The sequence below is a fragment of the Pyrgilauda ruficollis genome, unplaced genomic scaffold (genome assembly GCF_017590135.1).
Source record: "Pyrgilauda ruficollis isolate IOZ18807 unplaced genomic scaffold, ASM1759013v1 scaffold66, whole genome shotgun sequence".
NCBI classification, from domain to species: domain Eukaryota; kingdom Metazoa; phylum Chordata; class Aves; order Passeriformes; family Passeridae; genus Pyrgilauda; species Pyrgilauda ruficollis.
In genome coordinates, this window is record NW_024528377.1 from 515,280 (window position 1) to 539,511 (window position 24,232).

The 24,232-nt window shown below is 45.9% G+C and overlaps 1 protein-coding gene across 1 annotated transcript in view; it reads right to left on the minus strand.

Moving 5' to 3' along the window:
* Nucleotides 1–2,888: 2,888 nt before the first annotated feature.
* LOC121362680 (sodium- and chloride-dependent betaine transporter-like) overlaps nucleotides 2,889–24,232 on the minus strand; it is an 83,778-nt gene continuing 62,434 nt past the window's right edge. The window contains 11 exon segments of the mRNA XM_041484368.1: nucleotides 2,889–3,035; nucleotides 5,621–5,791; nucleotides 6,844–6,944; nucleotides 13,118–13,220; nucleotides 14,536–14,673; nucleotides 15,410–15,522; nucleotides 15,730–15,854; nucleotides 17,324–17,427; nucleotides 18,904–19,038; nucleotides 21,880–22,012; nucleotides 23,589–23,676. Of these exon segments, the coding sequence (XP_041340302.1) occupies nucleotides 2,889–3,035; nucleotides 5,621–5,791; nucleotides 6,844–6,944; nucleotides 13,118–13,220; nucleotides 14,536–14,673; nucleotides 15,410–15,522; nucleotides 15,730–15,854; nucleotides 17,324–17,427; nucleotides 18,904–19,038; nucleotides 21,880–22,012; nucleotides 23,589–23,676 (1,358 nt within the window).

The following is a 24,232-nucleotide window of genomic DNA, read 5'->3' on the forward strand; positions in this document are numbered from 1 at the left end:
GGAAACCCAGAAGTGGTAGTCAGGTGTTTACAGGTGTATGTCCTTTCTTCTGAATACAGTGTTTTAATTCCAGCCGGGAGGAGTAGCACAGTATGAAAACCTCGTACCTTCTCTTGGACTTCAGCTTCAAATGCATCATGTCTTGGCATGTTACCAACAATTACAGGAGAAAAAATATCTCTCCCTTCTCTCCATACCAGTCATTCAGCAGTGGATTCCTGGTGGTGTGCAGGAGAGGAGCAGTTTCCCATCAGACTCAGAGCTCTCCAGAGGTGCCCAGCTCCAGGGGTTGATGAAGACCTGCCAGATCTGTCATATGCATGTAGCAATGCCTGAGACATTTGTACAGATTTAACAAACCACTACTCAGTCTCTAATTGTGCTGGGGGTCACACAGCAAAAAACAGGCACTGATGGCATTTCTCCCTGTTCCCCCAGCTGGGTGTATGTGGGTGTTTCAGTTTTTAAAGGAAAGGGAATTAAATGACACTGGGTCACTGAGCTTTGACTTAAAATTCCTGGACTTGACTTTGTCAATTCCATCCAAAGAAACTGGATTAATTTCCTGATCCTGGGAATTTACGATTGCTTTCAATGGGCACACCAATACCTCCTCTAGCTTTATTAAAATAAGTCGCTGCCTGGCAGAGATGGGATGTTATTGTCGGATTATACAGAAGCAACAGGAATAAGTTCATGCAGTCAATAACACAGCACCACATTTGTGTTCCAAACTGAAGAGTTACTTGTTTCTATCTAGGATTTTTTCAGTGTTACTCTACTGCCTCAGAAATAGTGAACAGATCTCCATGACTTCTCTGACAGCACGACACTACCTCACATCTTGAAGGCATGGCAGCAGGAGCAGAGGGGCTAAATGTCCTACCAAGGATTGTACAGGAATCAAGATTGGGGGGAGCTGCTTCCCCCTTCAAATTACGAAGAACATTGGTGGGAGGGAGAGGAAAAATCACCGAACTGCTTACCATGAGGCCTGAATTCAAGCCTCTGGGTGCTAAGCTCTTTCCACAGCTATTTGCAGCATGACATTCAGCTCTTTAAAAAATAAAAATACAATAAATGATGTCTTATATGGTGCTGCAGTTCTTTGCAGGGAATGTGAATGAGGTTTGCCAGCCTTCTCCATCTTCCACAGTAAAACATCTTAAATGATAATGTGCCAGAGAGGTACAAATTCTGATACTTGACTTTCAGTGTTCATTTCACCAGCAGTTTGTAGTTTTTAGTTTTAAGGGAAAGGAAATTAAATGGGGAAAAGATTGTCCTATGCTAATTCTCCAGTTAAGCTCAGAGGAAACTGCAGCAGATAAGGTTCCCATAGCAATTGGAATAGGTACTGAGCTGCACAGATGAGGCCTGATTTCTGCGCTCACTTTTGGTGCCGGTCGTTTATCTCCACACAGCACAGGGAAAAGCAATTACTTGGAACAAGGAACAAGGGAAAGGAGGCTGTGGCATCTGTGATTCATTCTGATGGCCATTCTCTGGCGTGGTTGGATGTGCCAATATTGCAGCACCAGTGCATGTACCCTTGTCCACAGCAAAGCTCCTGGGTGCGTCCTGCCACTGGCATTTCTGGTGGGTTTAACTGTGAATTTTTGATAGGCATTGAAGCAGGATTTGGCAGGGATCTTCACAGCCCCAGCCTCCACAGGACAGAGTCATCTGGCACTGCACCAAACCCGGCAGCAGAGCACATTTCCTCCCACCCAGTGCCTCACATTTTTGACTACCCTGGCAACAACCAACCTTTAATTTGACACAATCTGCTTCCAATGAACCCATATTACCTATTTATTTTGCTTTATCTCGCCTGAGCTGATGATTATTGCACCTGATTATGCCTTCCTTATCCCCTGAGCAGTGATCCACAGCAAAGCCAAGGAAGTGCAATCATTCTCCCACCCTCTTCCCAAAGCTACTCTGCAGCACAGGATCAGGCCCATCAACTCCTTCTATAATTCCTCAACAAAATGCCCCAGCAGTGCAGTTAAATTTGTGGGCGTGCAGTCCTCAGGGTCTCATTTTCCCAGCTGTGCTGAAGCTCTTTTTCTTTTTCTTACCAGCTGCTCTGAGACTTTTCCTACACTCCATGAATTTTCTGAAAGAATTGTCAAATGTTCATCAGTTTCACTCTTGGATGCGTTTTCACTGGGCCGTGTAGTTTTGACCAAGAGCAAGTCCCCTTAGATAGTCATTCCTCACCCCCTTTTCCAGACTGAGACTGCTTTGAGATCCATCATCAACAACTACGATTGCATCGAGCACCCTGTCACTCCTTTCCCTTCCAGCGACAGCTGAAGCTGTAACTACTGACAGTGCAGCCTCCTTTTGTCATTGGCTATGATACATTCCTGGCTCTCTCTCCCTTGTACAGAGGTGACCTAGTAATGCACTTTTCTTTGTCATCCTCCAGCTTCTTATGTACTTCTGAACCAACATACTTATTTCCCATGCCAGCACCCCATCATTTCCTGCTTTTGCATCCCTAACTTGGCTCCTTCACACCTTTAATCTCTGCTCTCTCTCACCACCCTCACCACTGTGGTTTCTTTTCCTCCTCCCAACACCAATGCACTTTTTTTCCTTTTTTTCCTACAATGTTGTTTTTCTCTTCCCAACCAAGATCAGTAATGAAGAGCACTTCTGACAAAAGCGTGCTGCAGTCTTCACAGCTGCTGGCAGAAAGAGTTGTCCCCAGGGTGTAAAAGAAATGCTGTTGCCAGTGGGTGCCACCAGCTGGTTGGATGGAGAGGAATTGTCCCAGATGCTTCCATCACAGACATGAAGAAGAGAAGGGAAAAGAAACCACTTTGGGAAGGAGAGAGCAAATCAGTCTGGGTTATGGAGGAAACATCCCAGGTGCCTTAGAAGTGGGTTTCTCTCTCTGTGATGCTGAGCAGCTCCTGGGTTGGAGGAGACCATCCCTCACACCTCAGATCGGACGGCCTCGCCACGTGCTTCTTCTTTGGCTGTGGTAGATCCTCCGCTGGGGAAATCAGCTGCATCAGTCGCTGCAGAGAGGAAGTTGCTGTTAATTAAGCTGATGAGCAAACTGACAGCCAATTGTGATCCACAACCATTGCTGGGGGCAAAGACACCTAGACAGCACACGTCCCAGCTCCCTCTTGTTCTCATGAAACAGGAGGAGAGCAGGTTAGCTTCAGCTGTTCTCAGTGACAATTATTCTGTCTCTGTGCTCAAATCTGGGCTGTGGACTGATAATCTGATGTACTGCACTTCTCACAGACCTGCTACAGTGAGGGAGGATGCCAACAATTAGCACCACAGACATTTTCTGTGACAATGGACAAAAACACAATAAAACCTTTATTTTTCCTCTACCAAGTAGCTTTCCATTGATTTTCATAGGAGCTGAGAAGAATTTCAAATGGGCTGATCATCAGATGCTGGGCATCTCCTGCTATGATCCAAAACAGGGTGGTAGGCAATACCTACCTCAGTGGCATTTCCCAGGTAAAGCAGTCCCTCTGCAGACTGGTTTCTGCCCCAAACCATCCTCAGCTCCCCTCTTCCAGTCAGCCAGACTGTGATGGTGAAGGCAGGGGTTGAGAGGCAGCTGCCTGCCCTTAGCTCCCTCTGTCCTGTGCAGGGCAGGGTGCTACAGGCTTTTCCACACACATCTATGCAGTGTTGGGACAACTTAGAGGAGTATATTCTTAAAAAACAAAAACATCTTTGAGCTCTTCAGCAAAAAGTGCTGGCTCACAGGGACTCTGCAGTCAATTTCTGGTCTTTTTCATCCCATTTTTTAAGTCTCACTGGTGCTACATGACTTCCTAAGCTCCTGGTTTCCTTTCCCTTTCCATCCTGCAGCTACCTGCCAGCTTAATCATTTCCCAGCTGAAACCTGACTTTCACTGTTACTAACTTTTTCTGTCACAAGCTGTTCAGGACAGTGCATGCTCGCTCCCGTGAAGAGTGCATCACAAGCAGGGCAGGCAATTAATCCATGACTCGTTGGATTAATTTTAGTGCTCCCACTCCTTGCAAAGTGCCTGCCAGAATCACAGATTTTGTCAATTTATTCAAAACTCTTTGCCCCATGATTTCCAAAACTAACCTTGGTCTGCAGCTGCTCTGTGGGTACTTCATTGTGAGTTTTTAGTCTTTGGAGCTTGAGGTCTCTTAATCAGAGACATTAGGAAACAACATTTTTGTTTCTTGGTCAGTCAAGTGTAACGAGAAGTATCTGTTTGTAGCAGTGACTGATCATGATTACCAATTACAAACTTGTAATGAATTCACTTTCAGTGAATGGTTTGCAATATTCAACGACTGTTCCTGAAAATTTGTGTCAGGAAATTAATTCACTACAATTCTGGGGTGTAACTAGAAAAAGGGAACAGATATATTTTAAGAAATTTTGTTTTAAAAACAGGTGCAACTACCCTAGAAGGTATTTAATGGCTGGCTTTGATTCTGTCCTGAATCAAATCAGGTTTAGCAGCCAATTGCTTCCCCTACACCTAAACCACATCCTTGGAAATTTCTTCATGCTAATGTAACTGAGGAAAATTTCAATTAATATCATGTAAACCAGGACAAACAGAAAACCGCTCAATCTGAAATGGGCCAATCCTCAGGTGTGCTCTATAATGAGCATTAACACTATTCCCAGCAGCATTTCAGTCCAAGGGCTTGAAGCAGTTTACCCCTGGTGATAGATATTGCTTGTTTAACAGGCAGGACATGTAGGTAATTACTTCTCTGGCAGCTCCAAGCCTTCATTTAGACATCAAAAGCTTCTGAGCTGTGGGGAGTCAGACATGTCAGCCACGGATTCACCTTCCCTGAGACAATGGACCAAATAAAGACTTCCTGTACCCAGCTCATCGCTGGATGTGTTGGCAACGCAGGGTCCTCCTCTCCATGAGCCCACAATGTGGCTGTCACACCTACACCACAGCCACAGGGATGCTCCTGTTCCTGCTCCCTCTGCCCACCCCACCCTCCAACCAGCCCCAGTGGGGATGGGGAAGGAGCTGTAGAGAAATTGTGTAGAAATTTAGATGTACTGTACATCACTCAGACCTTCCTTCAAGGGTCAGGTGAAGTGTCATCTCCATGATTCCACTTCCCTAGATAGAGCTCTTCCTAGGACAAGGACGAAGATGTCTACAGTGAAAGAGGACAGGCTCAGGCATGGCACAGGGTAGGCCTTTACAGCTCTGTGAGCAGGTCCTCTTTAATAACTATAGGTCATTTCTTTTTTTAAAAGAACATGGCAATGACCCAGGACTACAAGGGACAAGAAGTAAAGGCAAAACAGATCTTGGTTTTGCACTTGGTTTGCATTGGTATCTACTGCATATATGCTACATATATGTCTATATATTGCATGATCATCGAGCATGATGGTGCAACACCACATGGAAGACTGGACATTTGATGATCAGCCTGGGAGCTGTGCTGAGACCCTGCCAACAAGAGCTGCAGACCATTCTGGGGAAGGGTGACTCTTACCAGCCCTTGCCTTCTCAGAGGAGAAATGTGCCATGTACCTCCTCCCTGGGGCCCACCCTGAACCATCTGGAGGAGCAACAGCAACACGCCCAGTGACCACAATCCCAGGTACCTGTTTCAGGGGTCCTTTGGTTTTCAGGAGGATGAAGATGGCATAGAGAGGAATACAGACCATGGAGGAGAGTGCCATCAGCCAGCCTAGCATGTAGCCCCAGGGTGGGTACTTGTAGGAATTGTTGTATTTCAAGGGTGTGTACTTGATCAGGGAAAACAGGAAGACACCCTGGGGAGCAGAAAACACAAACATAAGGAAAGCCAAGGGGCAGCCAAGGCCACCCTGCAAGGACTGGCTGCTCTGCAAGGGTGGCAATGGGTGTTCTGTCCTGCACGAGCCAGCAGGGACCTTGCTGGCTGCAGTGAGCAGAGCCTGGTGAGTGCTGGCTGAACAAAGAGTTCTCAGAGCCAGGGCCAGGCATCTTGGCGGCCTAAAGCCTTCAGGCTTCTGAAGAGTCATAAGCAAAGTTGGCAGCAGCTTTGAGGGTCCAGCAACATTAAGACAGCAATTTATTCATATCAAAAACAAGAATTGTTGTTCTGCCTGCCAGAAACACTCTGGAGAAGCCACACAGGCACAGATTTAGCCCTCCTGGGGCTCTCTAGCTACAAAGCTCTCTGACAATTTGGGCTGGTTTGAAATTTCCCAGATGTTCAAGTCCTGCTGAAGCCTGGGGACAAAGGACTAGGAATCTTTTGTAAGTTGTAACTATAGATCTCATCTGTGTTCCCATTGAGGTCAAAGAAAACAACTCTCAACATCAGATGCAAAAGCATGAGAAAGCATGTAAAAGTCAGCGGAACAAGACTGGACATAAATTCAAAACAGGCAAGAACTGGCCTGAATTTGGGTGCATTTTATTTAAACACAGTCACAGATGTTTTGGAAGAGATTTTATAACACAGAAAGCAAATGGCTATAGAAAGATACTTCTAAACCATGGGCAGTCCCAGGAACACAGACTGAAGCAAGTATTTCAGAACAGGATAATTTTCACTGGTTTTCTATTCATAGGTAATTTGACCAAACCTCTCCAGGCTTTGAGGACACATTTCCTTTTGCCTTCACAATAAACAATTGGATGTTCAGGCTCAATTAATTTTCCAGGCAAAATATAAGGCTTTACAAAGGATATAAATAGCTACCTCAGCTATGGACAAGCTTCTGCTTCTCCATACAGTTTGAAAAATTTACAGCAGCACCTTGGAGATAAATCAGCCTTTTCCACTGAGAATTTGGGGACCCAGAGTGATATGTCATGATGTCATAATTGCACTTACCAAGCACAGACCTGGGGTGAACACCAGCCAGCATATCTTGATCAAGGGCCACGGCCGGTAACCAATCATGTCCTCAATGTTGTCATAAAAACGGTTGGCACCTTGGCCACCAACCAGTACAGAGACAAAGTCATAAGTCAGATGGGTTTTTGTTTTCTTCAACCACTATTCACATCAGATCCCAAACTTCCTTTATCCTTGGTGTTTACTTCTGGTGAAAACATGGCTATCTTAATAATAGAGCAGCAAGGGATGGGGTTTTCTGGCATTGAAAAGGCCCATCTGTGGCTAAATAGAGATGGAGGGGTTTAATTTCACTCAGAAGTATCAGAAATATTGACACTGAAGAAAAGCATAGTCCCTCAGACAGTAGCAGCTGTGAGAGGAGGCAGCCATGCACTGGTAAGAACTGCACAGGGAAAAGAGGTGCCTGGTTTACAGAGCAGCAAGGGAAAGCTCTTGCAGATTAAGCATATGGGATTATGTGAGTGCAGAGTGCTAAAAGGAACAAAGAGAGTGGGGAACACCTAACAAAACCTTCTCTTTGTAAATAAACATGCTGGTATACCAAGGAAGTCATGTCAAGAATCACCACTGAGTTGGGCAGGACCCCTGTCATCTCTAGAGCCTGTCTTCCACAGAATATTTTATTATTGACATAAACTCAGAAAACCTGGCAATTAAAACTCTTCTGAAAACCAAACCTTCCATCTGCAAGTGCTGCTGTACTGTCTAGTGAGAGCTGTCTGGTGGGGTCTGATCTCTTCCTTCTCTTCTCATTAGTTTCACTTACTGGATTGTTTTGTTCACAGTGTGGGACTCACCTAAATCTCATGGTGCCCTGGAATGGATACACTTCAGAAAAGCACCTAAAAGTCCTGCCACTGGCCAGACTCTAACCACTGACTCTACCCAACCCAAAGTACAAAGAGCAAACTTATGCAACGGCATAGAGGAGACAACAAAATGCAGATAGATTTCAGCAGACCTTGCAATAAACTCTGGGATGTCTTCAAGTATTGGGAGCTTAATATTGGCCAGAAAGAGAGGTAAAATTAAGAAAAATCAAAAAGTCATTTATAACATGCCCTAGCGCCTTTCTAACCAAAAGTGACCAGATACAACAGACTGCCTCAGGCAAAATAAGACAACAATAGTAGACCAAAAAAAAAGTGAGCTAGTCTGTCTAGAAAAAAGGTTACCAGTTAACCACCTCCGGGATGAAATAATACTGTATTTGCTTTATTAAAGCGCTGTCTTGGTGCTTAAAGGATTCTGCTTTTGGGGATGTTCATCAATCTGTGATCTCATGGTCAGGCCCCAGTTCCCAGTTGCAAATGTGATAAGAATTTGCTTCTTTATATCTCAACACCAGAGTGCTGGACTAGGTAAAACATGTGCCTAGAGAACTGGCCACATATTTGAGTGCTTGGGGTTTGGTGATTTTTATTTTGGTTTGTGGTTTTTATGTCTCAGAATTAAATTCTCATATTATGTTTTCCTTAAATATAGTAGTTCTACAAAAGCACATTATGTATGCTCTTTTTTTTTTGCAATTCTTTGTATTATTTTCTATATCCCATTACTAATGCTTGCAGAAAATCTCTTTTAAACCCAGCTTTTTGAAGTATTTGGGGGGAGGGGGAGGATAATAGTGTTTTGAAGACCTCTTGGTGTTGAGTTGGCAAGTTAACAAGTAGCCTCAAGCAAAGCCAACAAGCTAGGGTATATCAAGGGACATGCATATATATTGTGTGGGAGCCCAGCCTATACCAGAGAACTTACAAGCTGTAACCATCATGAGGATTCAGATAGCATTTCTGAAAATATATAAGGGATGAAAGGAGTTGGTATATAAAATTAATTTTGCCAAAAAGCCAAAATATTCCACAGGGTGAAAAAAAAGAAAAGAGAGCTATAGATCATGTGAATTGCAGTTTAGAGTATGAGCACGGCACAGTATCTTCCACAGAAACACACTGTCATGTCAGATATATGACAGATAAATTAATTCATAATACAATTTCATGGCAGATCAAGTTTCTCTGCCAATTTGGATCTAGGATCTAGTCAAAGAGACATATCAATTAAAGAAATACAAAAATGCCAAACAAAAGGAAGAACACACACACATCCATCCATCCATCCATCCATCCATTGTCCAACAAGAAAAAAACCCACAACTTTTGTTAATTACAATGTGCCTCCACCTGTCCTTGTCCCTTTTCTCTGTAGAGCATCCACCAGGTCCTAAATTTCCATGGCCACTGTGGCAGTCAGTGGGTGATGTGATGATACACAATGGGGACTGACAAGAACATCCTCAGAGAGCATATGAACAGGAGGTTTTACATATTCTACATTTCACAGGCAGATGAAAAAGTAATCAAGCTTAAGAAATCATCAGTTCAACTACTCAACACCGACTTTGTGAGCAAATTAGAAGCTGGAGGACACATACTGGAGCAATGTGCCCTTCCTTCCCAGCACATCAGAAGGATTAGATAAAGCTCCTGCAGAGAAAACCATAAAAACCTCTCCAAAGAGATTTTTGTTGGAGTGAACAAAGATGTTTGCTTTTACTTCCAATATTCCAAGACAAGGAAGAATGAGATGCAGTCACTGGATGGTTAACCTTAAATGCTTGTACCACTTCCCTTGTGCTGATCAATCCCAAATACCTTCGAAGTGGTTGTGTGCTCCTCTGACAAATCATTTAGCCATGTAAATTCACAGGAATAAATTTCACACTAACCTAACTAGAGATTTGCTTACATTCTTATCTCTTGTCCTTACAGAGCTCTTCTCATTTTACGCAGCTTATAAAAACAGCAATGAGACCTAAATTAAAAGGGACAAAGATTTAATTTTATTTTTACCATATTCAAAAAACAGTTGAGCTTCACAGTTCTGCTAGTTTGGAATCTATTAAAAAAAAATCTCTCCCTTTTTTTTTCTCCCAAGTTACATTTATTTGCATTCATCTATATCAAATTCTACCCACAACATTGCAATAGGTGATGACTGTGGCTCCACACCACAGTACCAAGCTTGTATCTGCTCCCTCTCTGTCTCAAACCTGCAGCATCAACACCTGCACCAAGCCTGTGCAAAGAGCCAGCAATGGAGCTGTGGTGGCACCACAACTGCACATCCTCTGGGTACCAGGCACACAGAGCAGGCCCTTTAAGGCCCATACAGAAGCACGTAAGGTTGCTCATAGCCAGTGCCTCTGAGAGCATTCAGCACACACAGAACAAGCCCAACAGGCAGGATCCAGGCAGGAGGAGGCTGCCATGCCATGCTGGTAGTCACTCTGCATGTGAGCAACAGAATCAGAGAGAGATTTATCGCTGCACAACATGGGTTTACCCCAGGGCCACCCAGGTACCCTCTGGCATCAGTTTGCTTTATCTGTGTAAAGAGTCCTGCTGATTTCAGCCCTGGCTCTCCTGTAGTGATGGAGGCCCTTGCTTTCTCTTGGAACAGCTAATCATAATGTGCATGCTGTGACTGCCTGGAAAACATGCTCTGCAGCACATTTCAGTGGCACCATATTGTGAATCTCAGTATTCAAAGCCCATGCCTGCTTATAGAAAGGCTGCCTGTCCCAAAGTGGAAGGAGAGCAGAGAAGAGGCATGGGGACACCAGAATCCCTAAAGCACTCTCCTCTAGGGAACATGATCCTCAAATCCAAAGCTGTGCAATCCTTCCCCAGGCAGGGAGCAGTACGAAGGAAATCCTCAGGTCTCTGGGAGAGCAGCTGCCTGGCAGCAGGGGAAGCTGCCAAGTGGTGGGTGGTTGGAGTATGTGCTGGGAGAGGGGAAACTCAGAACACATATTTGTGTTAGCAGAAATGTAATTCTTCACAGTGTAAGCAAGAGGCTCAGCTCTGCCAATTGCAAGGCTGGGGAAAAAACCTCTTTAATCAGCACTAGTCACTTTTTCCCCCACTGTAACACCTCACCTTGGCCCTCTGACTACATTTTGGACCAGAATCATCCCAATGGATGCAAAGCAGAACATCAAGTGGGCAAAATCATACTGTATGGAGTGGCACAAATGAACCCATGGTATTGAGGAAAAGGGCCATTTCTCTGTCCCCAGCTACTCCATCTCCCTTTGAGGCTGCTGGGGCAGCATCACCTCTCCTGTTACTTGCCTACCATTGCTCCTATCCATGGGTCATCAGAAAAGGCATGTAGTCTGTGTGACTGTAAAAATGGCATTAACCCAGAATGGTGATCCCCATCCTGCCACAGATGGATGGGGATCTCCACATCCCTTTAAATCCCAAAAGGACTGGGCAGAAGGTGACTCAAAATTAAAAAGTGGCCAGGGTGTGTTACTGCAAGCTGTAAGGTGAGCTTCTGTTGAAGGACATCTTTCTAAAATAAATCTTTCTTACACATCTGCTTCTCTTGCATTCTCTGGAGCCCAAGACCATGCATCTGGACTGGTTATGCTTTCAGTAAGAGAGGAGTTTAGCCAAAATAGCAATTGGCTCCTGCTATACATAAAGCATTTGGAGAAACTAGTAAGTCCTTCATCAGCAACTGCACTACAGCCAATGCAACCTCTATAAAACCATAAGCACCAAAAGGAGCACAGAGGGATGGACTGCACATAAGGCAAAGCTGGCACTACATGAAATTGACAGGTGATAGAATCACAACAAGGAAAAGAGACTGACTCCTCACACCTGAGAAAGCCATGGAACTCCTTGCTGCAGTATTTTGTGGATAACAAATGATTAGCTAAGTCAACTGGGGAAAAATAACAGAAAATAAATAAATAGATTTCACTTCTGTCACTGGAAACTCCTGGGCAACAAGTTGAGTATTGCATCTGGTTCTAGGAGCCCCAGAAGAAGACATGTAGCTGTGGGTCCAGAGGAAGACCACGAAAACTAAGAGAGGACTGAAGCACCTGTCCTGTGAAGACAGACTGAGAGAGTTTGGGCTGTCCAGCCTGGAAAAAAAGAAATCTTCAAGAAGACCTTGTTGCAGCCTTTTAATATATAAAGGGGGCTTGTAGTGATGTGACAAGGGCTAACAGTTGTAAATTGAAAGAAGAGAGGTTTAGAGTGGATACAAGACAGAAATTTTTGACTCTGAAGATCCTGAGACAGTGGAACTGGTTGCCCAGAGAGGCTGTGAATACACTACCATTGCAAATGTTCAAGGCTAGGTTGGACAGGACTTTGAGCAACCTGGTCAAGTGGAAAGTGGCCAAGAGGATGGACTAGATGACCTTTAAAGGTTTCTTCCAAACCAACCAATTCTATGGTTCTATTATAAATCGTGAAAACCTTGAAGAACATTCACAGAAAGTACCACTCCTAATTTTTCTTCTATTGTATTCCTTCATGAGCATCCACTCCTGACCACTGAGACCCAACATGATGCTATGTTTGCATTCTTTCCCTGAGGTTATTATGGCAGTGCTGTTTGAAGTAGTTGGGACCAGCAGATGTGTGACTGTGGGATGTTGAGGTCTGGTCTAAGCTGTCATCTACTACAGCTGTGCACAATCCTTACAGGTAGGAGGCTCATGTAGTTCCATGAAGCAAAGAGAGGGAGCAGCTGCTCTGCATCACACACAAGACACTTTGCCCAAAAACCATCAGCCTTGACACAAGCTTCAGGGAGAAGAACCAAAGCCTTTGTGGTCAGGAAGAGATCTCCCATAGGATATCAGAAGAGACTTTTCTTACTGCACAGACTAACATGCAGTTGCTTTCCTCCTGATACTTTATGAAGCTTAGTTTTCTCCTGCTCTTGAGTAGTTTAGTTACAGACTTCACTGAGAGCCAAAGCAGTCGCTCCTATTTATTTTCTGAGTGCCATCACAGCCTGGGTAAATAGGAAGCAGGAATCATCGCAGAAGTAACACATAACAAGTTTGCATCCCAGAATTTTGTGTTAAATTAACTGGCAGGACTAAACTAAATGCGCAATGGTAAACAGACAGGGACAGACACCAAAGAACAGCAGTCACTCCTCTATAGCTGATTTTCTAATTCAAAGGGCAGATGGAAAAAACAACAAGGTAGTTCAATATGAGGCACCTACAGAGAAGGAACAAACACTCTTAGACTAAATGTGGAGCAATTAAGAAATGTTGCAAGGAAACACAGTGAAAACTAGACAAGAAAGAACATAATTACAGCACTTCTTTGCCTCCTGAGGATCTTTTCTATAGACTCTCACTTCTCAACCCCCTCATTCTTGCCTTGATAAAGAACAAGACAGGTTTTTGTCCTCCACTTACCATACACCCATCCTATGCAGATGACTTCAAAAATAGCCAGGAAGAGCAGGCATGTGCCACTGGCAGCATAGTAGTCAAAGAGCTGGAAGATGTACATGCCGCCCTGTTGAAGAGGTAGAGAAAACAGAGCCATTGCAAGACTGTTCCATGTCAGGGGAAAATTAGTGGGGCAAGCAAAAGAATAGCAGCAGAAACACTCAACCTAGAACAGGTGCAAGAAGAGCCTTCTCTTGGGGCTGCCCTCAACCTGTTCCAAAAACACAGTCAAGCCTGGTGGCAGGAGAGTTTTTCACACCCATTTGATGATACTGCTGGGCTAGGCTGGCTTCTATGTGCATAACAGCAGGAGCTGGTTTTCTTGGTTGTTTTAAAACAGTTAGGAAGTTCCCAGAATCATTTTTGAAATACCAAGTAGCAGTGCAGAACTTTGCACCCAGAAAATTGTGATCTTGAGCAAGGACATTCAAGATACCTTGTTTTACCTTCATCCAACCTTACATACAGCACAAGTTCCAAGCTCTGCAATGGCAAAGGCATGTGGCTTTCCTGCTGCTTCTAACTTTGAGCTGAGCCCTGCAGAGTTGTCATCAGCTACCTGCACAGGCCTGTACATCCTGCACAGGATGATTTTCATGTGATTTCTCCAAGACAGAGCCTCTCTACATCAAGCAGATCCTTTCACATAATGCTGAAGTCCCATAGACACAGTGCTACTCAAGCTGACAGGTAGGTGTTGCCTTCAGCAGATCCTTAGCCAGGATCCTGCTGGAGGATCATTCATCTGTGCCTCGGGGGTTTAACAGGAATTAGCTGTCTCTTCAGAGCTCATGGAGACAGCACAGGAGTGCTAAGCCCCCACCCAAGCTTGTGGTACACACAGAGCACAGCACCATGCACGAAGAGGTGCAGCTGTTAGCTGCAGAGCAGTGCAAACACTGTGTGCATGGCATCACACCAGCACAGTTCTGCTCTTGCTGGTCCAGGGATCACAGGCTTCCCACGGGCTCCAGCAGGGTTATGGCACAGCCATTACCCCCAGGCTCCTCTCCTGCTGCTCTGCTTTGTGTGGAAAGCAGCCAGCAAATGATCACTGCCCTCAGAAGAGCTTGTTTTCAAACAGCTCGGCTTGTTTTAGCTCCCAGGTCTGGTATTTGCACAAAGCCATGTGTCAGGCAGCCTTTCTGGGCTGTGGGACCAGGATCTCTGGAAGGCTCAGTGATAGTGAGTGCACCAGTGTCACACAGGGTCAAAGCAGCACTGGCTGTGAGAGACATCAGCTAATGGATTAGAAATGAAAGACAATCAACAGCACTGAAGACAAGTTTGCTGTCTCTGCCCAGACCTCCAGCACTGTGTAGCAGGGGGTTTGGTGCTCAGCTGTACAACCCTTGCTCCTTGCTCCTGTACTCCTTGCTCACCTCAGTGACCAGCAATAAGCCCAGCAAGTAGCCTATGACTGCAATGGCCAGGATCAGCAACTCCCGACGCCCTCTCTTCCGAAACACTCCTGGGAACATGTCAATAATAGCTGTCACCATGCTTTCCACACAGACAAACTGCAGAAGAAAACAGGTCCGAGAAATCAGCCTCTCTCCTTCCCCAAGCACGCACTTCCCCTCACTGTCCTTTTTGTCTTCCCACCCACCAAATCCTTATTTTTTCATTTTTTTCTTTTAATCTGTCTTGCTTCTACCAAAGGCCAGCAGAAACAGAAGATTTCACAGATTAAGGCCTATTATCAGATTAAGGCCTGATTATCCAGGCACAAGGGCTGGGGTATAATAGAGCAGAGCCTGAGCCAAACACCTGCCTGGTGGACATGCAGGACACCCTCTGCTCCCCTCGTGCCAGCAGCAGTTTCACACTGCACTCTGCAGGGTTTGTTTCTGGTATATAACAGGGATATGGGATGTAAGACATAGGCACACCATTGAGAAGAGGACAGAGGGATTGCTTTGGTGGGATGCAGCTGGGAAGAAACAGCCCAATTCCCTGTCCCAGGCTGTCCTGCTCTGTGCTCTGCCTCGCTCTGCAGTTTTGAAGGGATGTAGCTGGGGCATCCTCACACACACACAGGGAGAGGATGCCAGCAGAGATGCTAGCCCATATAGCCACTGGCCTGCCACTGGCCCTGGCTCTGAGCTCCCACAGTGTGTGAAAGTGCTGCATGCAATGTTGAGAACCTATTTAAGGTACCAGCAAAGCACAGACCCACCTTATTCTTTCCATTGACCGTGGGCAATGCTCAGGGTAGGGACAGGCATGTTAGGTGAGATGACGGGGGTGTTGTACCTGGCTGTCCAGTCCCAAGAAGATCAACATGAGGAAGAAGAGGCAGGACCAGAGCTGAGACACAGGCATCATTGTTACTGCTGTTGGATACGCTATGAAAGCCAGGCCAGGACCTGCCAACAGACCACAGGATGACCATGTGTGCTCCTTGACCACCCACGGCTGAAAGCTGTGTTGAGGAGTACTGGTCCTGCAGACCACTGCAGGCACCCATAGTAATAGAGGATGTAGAGAACATCCTGGGTTTCACCTTGGAAGAGTGCCCTCCCCTTCAGGCTGTTTGTTTTCCCTTGGCTCTGAAGTCTCCCAGAGAAACTTACCTGATTCAGCCACTTCTGAAATAGGCACTCCCTGCTCTCGAGCCATGAAGCCCAGCACAGAGAAAATGGCAAAGCCAGCAACAAAGCTGGTGGCACTGTTCAGGGAGCAGAGCAGGATGCAGTCCCTGCAGAAAGGAGACCAGAGAGAAATGGGGGTTTCCTGCTGCAGAATGGATCCACTTAGGATCATGTCTGTGCTCAGCTTCCCTAGCTGGACAGCACTATCAAGAAACAGAATGTTGTTCTTGATCCCCTTCAGAAATAAGACACTCAGAGCAGAACCAAGAGTTCAAGAGCTACAGGACTACACATGGCACAGTGGGGGAATAGGGCACAACCACACAGCACATAATAAAAAAAAATGACAAGAGTCTAGAGAATAGGAAAAACAACAGAGAAAATGAGGAAAACAGAAAATTAGAAGAGGAAAGAGGTTGCAAAAGGAAACATAGTCAAGAAAGAGGAGTATCTGAAAGCATGAAGACATACAGGTTCAGCAGGTCTAGTAAAATGAGGGTAATAGGACAATAAAAATCCTCACTGACAAGGGCAGTGTCTACACTGTCTTTATTAGCTATGATCAGATGGAGGTTGGGTTGTGCTATGCTACTTATCCTGAAACTTCTGAGCTCTTGGTCCTTGTGAAAATTGGGCACCACTCTGAGCTGGCTCGGCTGGGAGCCCCACACTCCTGGATCCGGCCTGGGCAGCTGCCAGAGCTGACCCACAGCATCAGCTGCCATGGTGCAGGCACTGTGGACACATTTGGGACACCCAGAGGTAAGCTGCCAGCACAAGGCACCTTAGGAATTAGAGGAAGGTGTCAGCAAACCACTTCATTGGTGACTGAAATATTTTGGGAGAGCCAGGAGAAAGTATTAACTGCCCAACCAAAAGCCATTGCAGCACCTATCGGAGAACAGGAGAGATGATTGTTGACTCCCAAGCACAGTTCTATTTTACAGTCTGTGCTGGAGCAATATGTGAAAGCACAGCAAAATCCCTGCTTCTCAGGGTTCTGTAGAGGGTGTCAAAAATGGTCCTGATGGCCCCGCTGAGCTCCGTGTCAGGCCATGGATAAAACAGATCTGTAATCCAAGGGCAAGGAGAAGGCCAGACAGACTTGATTAATTTCCTTGATAGGATCAAAAGGCCAGTGGCAGTATATTACTCTGATAGTAAAGCACTGGAGACAGGAGGCCCCCATCATCTTTGTACCATCTCCCCTGCCTAGCAAGTGATGGCAGAGCTGGCCATGTCACCCCTACCTACTCATTCTGTCAAAATAGAGTGTGCTGTCTACACAGTCGCTTGAGACACTCTCCATTTTCATTCCTCCCCCTCCTCCAGTCTCTCATTTCCACACTGACTCATGCAGCAGGGCACTATTAAAGCCATTTTCTGGACTCCTCTCTTCCCTCAGCCATTCTCCATTCCTGTGCTGAATCCTCTGCAGCTTCTGCACTCTGAGCAGCTCGTTAGTGACAGCAGCATGACCCAAGGTCTCCCCCAGGGACAGAGCCTGCCTCTGATGCAGCTCTGTGCTATCTGAGAGAATTTCCAGAAGGAAATGAGGAGTGCAGGCTCTTCCTACCTGTAACAGTTATTGGTGTATTTGTTGTAGCTGCCCAGAGCTGTCAGGCACCCCTCACAGATGGCATAAGAGAAGAGGATTTGAGTGCCTGCATCCATCCAGACCTGGAAGAGAGAAGGTCAGTGGTCTCCAGACGTGGCAACAAAATAAACAAATGGCTGTGCCCTGTCAACAATAACTCCTCCAGTCATGGAGAACAAATACAGAAAGTGGATCTACAGTGAATGGAGAATCTGGGATATCTATCAGGAAAAAAATGAGTTATAGAACTGGAAACACTTTAGGAAAAAGCTCTAGAGGAGATCATATTTTCATATTCCATTTAAGGTGACACCATTTCTCCACCCCACACCTTTGCATTCAGGGTAGAGACGGTATCCCTGATAGCATGGCTCCTTCTGAAGCTCTCACTACAGATGTCTGTGGTCCCTACATGGCCCAGATGATTAATCTCCTTGCAGAGCCACTGGTGAGTCACCTCAAATGACAGTGAGATCAACAATCTCTGCACTCCCTTCCCTGCTCCCAGATCTAGTTTTCCACCTCTCTGAGGCCACAGTGCACAGTGAAGGGCAGAAAATTGCTGAGATGAGAGATTGCAGGCCAGTGGGGTGTCACACACACAGGTTCCCCTTTGCTCTGGCATTCCATGGGAAAAGCTGAGTGGGGTTTCTCACCACTGCTCTAGCTCTCTCCTCCATGGAGAGCTGAACTGTGGGCTGAGCTGCAACTCTACTCTCACACAGTCCCAGGGAAAGCCCTGAGCTGGGAGTTTTATGCAGGCAGGTAAACAGCCCACCTTTCTGATGGTGTCCAGGTTCACCAGTCATTCTCTTTTTCCTCTATGCAGCTCCCAGCTGCAAACATCTAGGCAGCTGGAATTTGGCAGCCTTCAAAGAATCTCATCCCAAGCACTGCTGCCTAAGTTAATCCTGATTTCTCACAGATAGGCATGTACACAGGAGCCCTTCAGTCATGGACACACATCCCACATGAACTAAAGCTCTACCTTCTGCCTCAACTCAGTACCAGGATCTCACTGAGGGTTTCCATGAGCTCCAGTGACTGGTGGCAGTGATTGACCCTTTGGCCAGCCCCTGCCCTAGGCAGGTGGGAGCAGCCCCCAGGACAAGTGAAGGGAGCCCAGCTGGTCACAGCCCATGTTACATGCTTGCCTTCGGTCTCTTCTGCAGGCACAGGGACCCCTCACATCCTGGGAGGGTCCTGATGGAGCCAAACTGCTAACCAGGCCAGAAAAGAAATAAAAGTGATAGATTATATAACCCCTCCCTTAATTATCTGCATTTAACAGCCAGAAAAACTCTCTGCTACATGCTAAATATTAAATATACTCTTCTGGTTTTGCTGAGCCCATGAGTGGAAATGATCTAATATGCCCACATGCTGCAGACCACAAGCAAAAAGGATGTGCTGTGTAAGGGAACTAGAGTCCTCTCAGAAGTTTTAAGGATCCTGTTTGCCTGACCTCCTTTCCTAGATGACAGCTAGATGCCCAGCTTCAGAGGCCAGGGCACTGAGAACATTCTGGTGGCCAGCATTTGCCTGACACCACTCCTCACCTGTGGGTCTGCCAGCCTGGAGATGTCTGGCTTCAGGTAGAAAATGATCCCCTCAGCAGCCCCTGGCAGCATGACCCCTCGAACCAGCAGGATGAGGAGCATCACATATGGGAAGGTGGCAGTGAAGTAAACGACCTGCAGGGGCAGAGAAACAACAGGAGAGAGGGTCAGCAGGGAGGGGGCCAGGCATCTCTTCACGTCATCTGCAGGCCCCCACCCCAGCAAACCTCCCTGACTCTGCTGTTGGCTGTAGCTGCTGCTGCTGCTAACATAGAAGAGGCATGGGAAAGAAAGTAATCAAGGTTACATCTCAATGGTCATTTAGTTAATCTGCATTTTGTTCTTCATCCAAGACTCTGCCACTGGTTGCTGTGCTTTGTTTTCTCTTTCTAGTCAGTGTAATTTCCCTGCTGTGCAGCTGTTCCCTTCATCTTTCGAGAGCTGCAGAAGAAACCCAGATCTCTTCCCATCACTGAGTTTTAATGAGTTATTAAAATGGTCCTATGCACAGCAAGAGCTTTCTAAATTAAATATCAACTTTTGCTGTCCAATTTGAGACATCTACGAGGCATCTCATTTCCAAAAGTGCTCATGCATCACTCTCATCCCTTCAATACCTTTGAGCTCACAGGTAAAAAATGGGAGCAACTCAAAGCCTTCAAAGAAAATGTAGACCATTATTTTTGTAATACCTACTTTTACTTCTTTTTTGTTATAAATAAATATTACAGTAGAATTAATAATCTCAAAACTATTTCTCTAATATAAAATATTATTTTTTTCTAGTTGCAAAATATTTGCGAGCAAGTTGCAACTTCCTAACATTTATTCATTACTAAAATTCATCCAAGTAATGTGGAGGCTTGTTTACTCCAAGGATTCATAGTGACAGGCCTGAAATGACATTTTTTTGTGCTTAGTGCTAATTGGTCAAATAAGTCACAGTACATGGTACTTTTGCTGTTCCCTGATTGAATGAGAATGACACTCCTTTAGGCAAAAGTATTAAAATCTACCTTCAGAAATCAGTTTTAAGGAACATTTATGCATAAGGAAGAGAAACATAGGGGGGAAAAAAAAAGGCTTTTAAAAGAAAATGAGTCTTTATGGAATTATTTTAAATTATTGTCCTGGGGTCACTATGGTTTCTTTAAATTTGGATTCCTTAAATCACAGAAGCAGAAATATAAGGATCTGGCAGGGTTATGTGATTAGAGCAGCCTCTCAGGCAAACACAACCTTCTGTTTAATCTGGAGCTGTTGTACAAAGTTATGCACCTACTCAGAATCCTCGGGTCTTTCCTAATGCTTGTCTTAGTATATTGTCAGCAAAGAAAAAGAGGGAAGCAGTTGAAATTTTTGACAGTTCCCCTGTAATACTCAAAATTACAGCCTGCAAAGAAGACAACTGGCCTGCTTGACCTCTAGTATATTTGGGAACAGAAAACCCCTCTCATTGTTGCACCTTGTCCATAACACCTGGCTGGTAAATAGCTAATAGCCCTGTACCCTAAAAATTGTGATGGAAAAATCTTCTGTAGTCTCGAAGACCATTCCATTTACTATATGTAGTCACTCTGTTTTCTCTCACTTTCTGGTCTGGTTTTGCCAAACCAAGTCAGCTAAACCAGCCTGACTGAAATACTTTAGCTTTCTCCTAGTGCAGTTAAGTTACGCACACTGGGGAAGCATAAGGAGAACCATGCAAAGGAGAAATTCAGTGGAGAAGGCTGAGAGCTAAAGAGAACCTCAGGTGACTAAATTATTCTTCCATGCAGATCACACAGCCTCTCAGATTCGATTTCTTGTGAAGATGGCACTGTGGTATTCAAATTAGGGGGCATTAGAGATTCAAGGTTTAAAATGCCATCATTCATCATCCATCCCCTCTTCCCCACAAAGGTGGAGTCTGGATCTCCTTCCTTCAGAAATGGTGGGCAACAAGTCTGCACCAGCAAGAACAGTCATCAGCAAAACCTGGGAAAAATCTAGTCAGGGGAGCAAGCTGTTATCTCATTCTGTTTCAATGGGTGCCCAGTGCAGTTTTAAGTTAGCAGATAGGATTTAACACTGAAACACAGGTGTCAAGTATGAAAGGGAACACTTGTGAAGAGTAGACAGTGATTTGAAGGAAGAAATCTGTTGCAGAAGTTGGTTCCCTCCCTTTGCTATTGGGACATTCCCTGGACACCCACAAGGCTAATCATTAATCATTAATCATCATTAATGATCCACCCATCTCATGGCAGCTCCAGGAAATAAAGAGGTCCTGAGCAAATCAAGGCCATGGCAGTATCCCTAATACCCAGCCCAAGGCATCAAACACTCATTCACTCCAAAAGGAAAACCAGTCCATCTGCTCTATAGGATAAACAGGAGGAAGCATTGGCTCCAGCCCCATTAGCAAAATGCAGAAAGTGGTGAAGAACCTGCAGATTTAGAAAGAGCACAAAAGAGAGAACAAGGACACTTCTCCCACCCCAAATGTTATGCAGGATAAAGAAGCCGGAGAGATTCATTATCTATTCTCTGAGCTGGTTACAGGCAGCAGCTTGTCTGTTTTGCTCAAGTGTTTAATAATTGCCAGAGATGGGAAGCCTGCCACTGCAGAGGATCTTGTTGAAAACGCCCTCAAGCCACAGCAGGACAACACGTTGATGAGTGGATGATTCCCAAGGGCACTTGGGGAGAATCCATCAGCCACTGTGGGCATTTGCAAGTGAAAATGTGCCTCAAAACTCCCCTCAGTTCCCAATTCTTTCCTCATTCTCCCCTCCCTGATGGACCTACTAATTTATTCTTCCTCTTAGGTTTCAAACACAACTGGTATACACCAGTATGGCCTCAACAGGTTTTAAGTTTCACTTTGGTGCTGTGTCTTCTGCCTCTACTTCATGCAGAAGAAAAAGAGATTGGGGAAGAAATAAAATGGATGCAAGGAGGCTTATGGATTGGGAGGATAATCTCCATTCCTACTTTGCCTGTGGACTTGACCCCTTTCCAGATGCAGAAGTAGCAGATGATCCACGCCAGCAGGAGACACAGAGCCAGCTCCCAGCGCACAGTGCCCAGTTTGTGAATACCATCCGTGAGCCCCAGCACTCGCTTCCTGCCGGCGTCCAGGGACAGGGAGAGAAGCATTAACACTCCAGACCCCACTCACCCATACAGATCTTTCCCCTATTACCCCATCCAAAGACTTAACAGCCTGTCTACAACACATCTGCCCAGGGCTCCCAGCCATGCAAATCGTCCCAGCTCTGCATAAGGCTCCCCTCTCTACTCATCTCTGCTCCACCATGTCCTGTGGCTGACCCAAACCCTCCCACTGTCCAAACCCATGGTGCCATGCCCGTCAGACCCACACTACACAAAATCAACACCTGCTCCCCATTGCTCCCTGAGTCTGGCAGCTCCCCAGCAGAGACAACTCAATCCAAAGCAGGCCACCAAAGCCACTATCAGCCCATGGCTCCATTCTTCCTCCCCATATGCTACAGGCACCCTATATTTAAGCAGAAATTATCTTTAAGATTCCCATGCCCTTCCCTCAGCCTCCTTCCTTGGAGATTCACCATCAAGAAGGTAGGCCACATGAGAGCTCAGCACTGCAACTCCTGCAGTTCCCAGCAGCCTAAGCCCAAACTTACAACTCCTCTGCACATTCTGCTCAAAACCACTTCCCTCAGCATCCCCTTACCCTCTCTACAGAAAACCCAAACAACTGTTTCAGAGGGGCCTCAGCTCTCACTAAAGAGTGTGTGCAAAGAGCAGAGCAGGAGAAGGGGGCCAGCACTGTGCAGACTCTTTTTGCAACCATGGGCACGTATCATCTTCTATGTGCCCTGTGCAACAGACAAAGGGCAGTCAACCCTTTCAATTGTACTTTAAGAGACAGAAACAGAGAAAAAACCCAAACCCAACTGCTGAAGCTGAGTCCTTGACAGCCCTCTTCTTTCTAAGACTTTCCTCGGTAGCATGTGGAGTGGTAAGGTGGCACCAGCCATCATTTCAACCTCTCCAGACTGCACTGATGACCCTATCTGGGACATTATCTAGCCTGCTGTAAGACCCCTCACTCAGACTGTATTTTAGTGCCTTCAGCCGCAAATTCCTCAAAATTCTCTACCTTCCTCAAATATTCTCTGGCATCTCATGCATGCATCTCATATCCCTGCTCTCCAGGGATGATCCTGAGCATCCTGATGGATCACTTCCCTTAGACAGCAAGAAGGACTGGGTCAAAAGAAGGTAAAAGGCAGTTTTTCCCCACTGTGTTTCACTGTGGAGGACTGTTCTGTCTGCCATGGCCTCTCATGCTTGCCTGCCAACCTGCAACACCCAGCACATGTACTCCTGCTTGCAGCAAGCCCTCGCCTGCTTTTGGTGCCTCTCTCGATGGTCACACTCACCCAGGCAGCCCAGTGCCAGAAAGGGGAACACACCCTCAAGGTGCACATGAGCACCCCTGGGCAGGTACACCGTGAGCTGCCTTTGGGGTGTGCCCAGTCCTCACACCCTGGGCTCTGTGCCCATCTCCTTGGCAGCTCCATGTGCTCCCCGTGTTGGATCTGACACGTGCACCTCACTTGCTCCTACAGACACGCAGCCCCCCACCCAGGGAGTCCTGCAGCTGCAACCTTTGGATGAGAGGGAGCCTGAACAGAGGGAAAGCAATCACATACTCCCAAAACTCAATCATTGAGGAGGTGGCGTTCGCAGGCAAGGTCCTGTTGTCCAGGCTGGATCTATTCAGAATGTCCACACAGAGATCTACCAAAAGAAAAGGAAGCTGATGAGGTGAGAAATTCTCTAGGGCTCCTCCAAGAGGGATATTCCTTCCCCTCTGGACCCTAACCCTCACTCTGGCAGCACACAGATCCTTCATCTTGTGCTATAGAGCATCTCATTAAACGTCTTATTAAACTGTGGCTCTCCCCAGGTATGAATCCCAATCCAGCAGTCACCAGAGGGGCATCAGGAAGAGAAGAGGAAAATGAGAGAACAATTCCCTGCCCAACTGAAAACAGATGACTGCAAAATATAGATTATCAAGGGATAGCGACTAGGAGTAGTCAGGATAGAAAGTCTCATTCTATTTCCACATTATGCACCATTCCCTGTCCATACATGCACACACCACAGAAGCCTTCATGTTCTCCTTTGCCATCCCCAACCCTGTTACAAAGCATGAAATAACTAAAAACAGAGATGATGCCACACATCCAATGCACCTCATCTTGCATTTTTCCAGCAAAAGACAATCCACGGAAAACCAAGGAAACCCAGCTGTTGCTGGGAAGCTTCTCTCTGTTAAGAGAACATATGT